This window comes from Colletotrichum chrysophilum (genome assembly GCF_026319265.1).
Source record: "Colletotrichum chrysophilum strain AFK26 chromosome Unknown scaffold_19, whole genome shotgun sequence".
NCBI classification, from domain to species: Eukaryota; Fungi; Ascomycota; class Sordariomycetes; order Glomerellales; family Glomerellaceae; genus Colletotrichum; species Colletotrichum chrysophilum.
The window spans coordinates 126,875-132,662 of NW_026517306.1; the positions used below are offsets into that span (position 1 = coordinate 126,875).

General features: G+C 55.1%; 1 protein-coding gene across 1 annotated transcript; it reads left to right on the forward strand.

The window, feature by feature from the left end:
- Window positions 1-848: 848 nt before the first annotated feature.
- On the forward strand, window positions 849-2,977 carry COL26b_003417 (uncharacterized protein; the record flags this gene model as incomplete). The annotated part of the gene is made up of 2 exons (XM_053176314.1): window positions 849-905; window positions 965-2,977. 2 exons carry the CDS (start codon window positions 849-851, stop codon window positions 2,975-2,977), a joined length of 2,070 nt encoding a protein of 689 aa, XP_053039663.1.
- Between the last annotated feature and the right edge of the window lie 2,811 nt (window positions 2,978-5,788).

A 5,788-nucleotide genomic window follows, 5' to 3' on the forward strand; every position in this document is an offset into this window, starting at 1 on the left:
CTTCCTTGCTCCGATCCTGTGGAAAGCTCGCTCGAATAGGAACCGTCCAGGTGCCTGATGGCTCGAAGAAGAGGCAGTGCTGTTTCTGGGCCCCATCCTGCAATCCCCGTTCTTCACACTCGTCCAGTCAGATGCGGTGACGGCCGTCAGAAAGACCGGCATCAAACCCGGCTTCGCTGTGCGGTGGTGGTCCTGTGGAAGAAGGCAAGCATTCAGGCAAGCAAGCAAGCAGCACTGGACAAGAATATCCACCTTTGCGCCCACCTCGGCCACCCTTCGAGGCCCCATGTCTAGTGTCGTCCACATTCATGGCCATGCAACGGGTCCCCCAGTCCGCCAGTCCGTGCTAGACTTGGTGGTGGCCGCCGTGCTCCTCCTGGACGTCGACTTTCAACTCTTGGACCTACGCTAGCCTACCACTCCAGTGTGGCCCCACTCCGTCCCCTCCCCTTCCCACCACCCCCGTCCCCCGTCTCCGTGCAGCTCATGCTTACTGCGCTAAGGTACCTCACCCTCACGCTCTCTCGTTCACACCCCCCTGCTCATCGTCTCTTCAGGTGAGAGACTGGAGTCCTCACAACCAACCATGCCCCCGTGATGCTCCTCGTGCACTTGGTATATAGATCCTGTCTCTTCCCGCCGCTATTTGGTGTTTCGATTCTTGTCCCTCATCGAACATTCTTTCCTACTTTCGTTCTATCAAACAAACAGTCCATTCGCTTTCTGAGAGCAAAGTCATTCGCTTCTTTCTCTCAACTTAATATCAACCTAGTTTTTTGTTTCATTCGCTTCAGAACAAAGTAACACTCTCACTCAAGAAAGAATACCTTCGTCAACCAACAATCAAAATGAAGAACACCGTTGCTCTTCTTGCCCTCGCCGGCGCTAGCCAGGTCACTGCTACTGTATGTTGCAACTTCACTTACATCTCACTGCCTCCTCGCATATCACTAATACTTCACAGGGCTGGAACAAGTTCCCCTCCTTCGACTGCCCCGACAACACCAACAACGAGTGTGACGACAAGCAGAAGTCGGGCTTCTCCTGGGGTGACCTCAACACTGGTTCCTTCAGCAGCTACGGCGGATTCGACTTCAAGGGCTGGACCTGCGGAAGCGACTTCTCCAAGCGTGACACCCTCGCTCCCCGCACCTTCGGCGGCAAGGTCATTGAGGGCTCTTGCGGTCAGAAGAAGGAGACCTCTCCCTCTTTCGGCTGCGGCTCTAGCTCCGGCTCCCCCGACAAGTTCTCCATCGGCCACTTCGATGTGAGCGTCGAGTTCGACTGCGACCTCGAGTTCCACTACGACATGCCTGACGGCTCTACCTGCAAGCACCGCTCTGCCTGCTCCAAGTCTGGAACCACCGTCAAGAACACCCAGTGCGGTGGTGCCAAGAACGTCACCATCGTCTACCCCTCCCAGCCTTCCAAGCCCAAGTCCACTTGCGGCGTCGGCATCCACACCATCAGCTTCGACTGCAGCCCTCCCAAGACCTCTGTCCCTCCCAAGACCAAGACCAGCGCTGTCCTGTCTTCCGCTACCACTCTGAGCACTGCTCTCACCAAGCCCGTCCTCACCACCTCCGTCCCCGAGGTTGAGAAGAGCACCAAGCCCGCTCACTCCACTGGCGTCAAGGAGACCACCTCCGCCCAGCTTCCTTCCGTTTCCATCCCGGCCGAGACGAGCACTGCTGTTGTTCCCTCCGTCACCAAGCCCGCCGAGTCCGTCTCCAAGCCCGTCGAGTCTGTCACCAAGCCCGTCGGCGAGACCACCTCTGCCCAGCTTCCTTCCGCCAGCCAGCCCTCCGAGTCCAAGCCCGTTGAGTCTGTCTCCAAGCCTGTTGAGTCCGTCACCAAGCCCGTTGAGCAGACCACCTCCGCTCAGCTGCCTTCTGCCTCCGTCCCCGCCAACGGCACTCAGCCCGCCGAGACTGTCCCCGCCACCCAGCCTGGTGTCTCCAAGCCCGTCGAGTCTGTTACCACTCCTGCCGTCCCTGAGACCAAGACCACTGTCTACGACACCACCTCCACCGTCTACACCACCCGTGTCGAGACCGTCACCTCTTGCGCTCCTGAGGTCACCAACTGCCCCGCTGAGTCTCGCACTCCCATCGTTGTCACCGCCACGGTCCCCCTCACCACCACCGTCTGCCCCGTCACCGAGACCATCGTCCACACTCCTGGTGCCTCCAAGCCCGTCGAGCAGCCTTCCAAGGGTGCCTCTTCCGAGAAGCCTGTTGCCTCTTCCGTCACCAAGCCCTCTGCCACCATCCCCGCTGGCCCCGTTGAGACCCTCCCTTGCCCTGATGTCGTTCCTCAGTGCTTGAGCACCTGGCTGTTCTCTTCCGGCTGCAAGGACAACTCCGACGCCTCCTGCTACTGCCCCGACTCTGCCTTCGTCGAGAACGTTTTCAACTGCATCTACTCCCACGGTGCCAGCGACGACGTCATCTCCAAGGCCACCGAGTTCTTCCAGGGTATCTGCGCCGCCCACATCCCCGAGAACCCCGCCATTGTCACCGTCCCTGCCACCATCACCACCGCCATCACTGTCTCGGCCACCAAGCCCGCTGCTACCAACCCCGCCGAGTACACCACCATCACCGTTGACAAGACCATCGTCGTTCCCTGCGTCACTGAGGGCACCACCGTCCCTGGCTCTTCCACCACTGCCACCATCAAGACCACCCTCACTGCCCCCGCCGTCTCTTTCGCCACGGACTCTGCCTCCCAGGTTGTCCCTGTCCCTGCTCCTTCCACCCCCGCTGCCAGCAACCCTGCTGTCACCGTCTCTACCCAGGCCCCTGGTGCTGAGGCTCCCTACCCCACGACCCCTGCCGCTGGCGCCAGCAAGACCACTCCTGCTGGCACTGGCGCTGTCGTCCCTACCACCACCGGCGTCGTCGTTGCCGGTGCTGGCAAGGCCAGCTTCGGCCTTGGTGCCGTTGTTGCCGCCGCTGTCCTCGCTGCTTTCTAAGCAGGGTAACAGCTTCTTTCTCTCTCAGCAAAAGGTGATTCTTTAGCGGAGGAAAGTTCGAAACCCAAAAGATTCCATTTCCTTACTGTCTCAATGTCGCTGCACGCAAATCTGTAATCTACAATCCGCAATCATACATACCATTCTTACGATCCTTACGAACGAAACACTTGCATGGGTTGGTGGCCTGGCTTGGACACAACCACATTTTATCACACTTGGCCGCAAAACAGAGCGCATCAGAAGGGGAACTTGTGTAACATAACACGGTCTTCTGCATCTCTGGCCCTCTCCTGTATTGTTCTTTCCTTTTTGTTCTTTTTGATAGCGATCAAAAGGAGGCAGCGGGAGGAGTTGGACTTCAGAGTTATACCCTGGCTGGTTGAAGTGTTAATAGTAATAAAAAACGCGCTCTACTGAATCTTCTCTCACCATTGGATCCAAGTGACATGTGTGTGAACGCTTGTGTGCCATTCAGCTAACATTTTCTTACACATATTTCGAGTCATGTGATGTTGTAGTTGCGACATGCCCGGAAATGAGCCATCTCTATGCATCCCACTTGCCGCGTCGGCTGAGGCTGATCGATCTTCGAAGGAGAGCGATTGTTGTTAGGGTTTCTTCTGGTTACCACCTCACCTCCCCTTTTCCCGCCCCGCCGATCCATTCAACCCCCAATTCAGAAATACGACGCCAGAAATGGAAATTTGAGAACGCGCGGCGGCGAAATCAAGAAGCTTGGGCCGGGCTCGGGACGCGGCGTTGGAGATCGGCAAAGCGACGGGGAAACGCTCATACCGGCCGTCATGGAAGGGAGTGAGCCCATGGGTGCGGACAGACCACCTTCTGGACTGTGGTGCGAATCCTTCTGGGCGGTCTTCATTAACACTATTGATATCGATAGGGACAAGGAGCGCAGCCTTATTCATTCGGTGATTGCTAATTCCTTGTTCAGTTTTTTCTTTTAGTCTCTCTGTCCTCCTCTGTGCAGTGTCTCGGGTGGAGGATGCCGTTCGTTGCGGCAGTCGGTGAGTTGCGTCAATCAAACAAACTCCACGAAGTCGGACTCTATTACGTGGTGGTCCCCTTTCCGATCAAGGTTTGGGCTTGCTCGGGTGTCCCGCGGCCTGACGACGGTGTACCTGTGACGGATCAATATCCATCGACACGAATGCGGCAATGAGCAGCAACTGCAAGTTGACCGCTTGTGACGGCGCTCAATGAGGGAGGGTGTATAAAATAAACAGCTATAGTTTCTCAAGCTTTTCATATGATGGGTCGTCTGAACTCAAGAAATTCTTGGCAACCACAGGGCTCTTGACGAAAGACATACGGCGACGTATGCAAAGATGGTCCCCTTGGCGGGAATCATGGAGACGCCGACATTCAGCCTTGAGGGAACTCGCTGTTCGCGTCTAGGTTTGTTCGGAAAAGAGGGGACCGATACCGAGTTCAACCGTTGATACGCCCCTTGCGCCAAGAGTCCTGTCGGCGATCTTCATACAAGGCTGCAGAATGGATGTATGGCGTGGAGTTACCGGGTTGAATACGGATGTAATCTGGGTTGGAGCCGTCTCGTTGAGATCCGCGTTGGTGATGGAGCTGATCTGGCGTCGAATACGCGGCCGCGGCATCCTCTGCTAGCCTCGAGCATCGTGATATTCGTATCCCCAGACAGAGTCCGGGTAGGGGTGAGTTTACCGCATGCCATGCTGCTTTCAGGAGAGCTCGAAGAAAGCGATCGTGGCAGCCAGCCTTATCGACTTTGAATTCGAGTGATACCTCGAGACGTTTGTGGTCTATGGAAGTGTGGGAAAACAATCGTTTCCTCTGTGTTCCGTATTGCATCGATCACTACCAACGGTTTGCAGGCGTGCGACATTCCCCAAAAAGCAGATTGAATAACCACTTTGAAGACAACATAGCTCAACAGATGCGAACAGTCTGGGACTAAATAGAGGAGAAGCAGAGAATTGCTACTTCTTCCCCACGTCACCTTGAGGCTAGCAAATCTATGACAACTTCAGTGGTAGATGATGTGATGGAGACTGACTAATTGTCCTCTGCCTGCTATTGTCCTTAATCATGATAATATACTGGTTGTGAAGAAGACAGAAGATGTAGCTGCGTAGACACAGGAAAAATAGGCGGACTTGTGAGATGGGCCACAGACGTCCCGGTGCTCCTCCTTCTGCTTCCAAGATAGCATACATCTCTTTAGAAATGCTGGTGTTCATCTCGTCCGTACTTCGCTGTCTGAAATCTGGATATCAATGAGGCCACTAGCAGTCTCTGCCATTTACACACAAAATGCAACAGATAAAATCCAAGGTCGCGCGTATTACTTCCAATGAAGTGCGAATAAGAGCCCGCAGCCATGGAGAGGCCCTTTCTCGGGGTCCTCGAGTGTTTCACCTGAGCCGGCTGCGTCGAGAACAAATCAGCATTGTCTGATTTTGGCACGGAATCTCGCGGCTGGCCCCTGTTCCCATCAAAAACCCCGACAAAATCAGTCGCGATATTCTCTCGGCGGAGATTCGGTTCGTGCATTTGAAGTCTACCGACAGAGGTGAAGCCAGCTTCAGTGCTTTGTTTACTAAGAGATGCGGCCCGATAAGATAAATGAAGGAAAGCCGGTCATTTTGAACACCTAGGTCGACCTTTGTCACCAGTCACTTCAGAGAAGACTCCAGCGCCAGAACAAGCAGAAGAAGTGGAATCGCTTTATACCTACCCTTTTATGCTGAGGGGAACATCTGTAAAAGAGAACAGAAGCATGACCGATCTTTCAGTGAAGGCCCTGCAGACGGC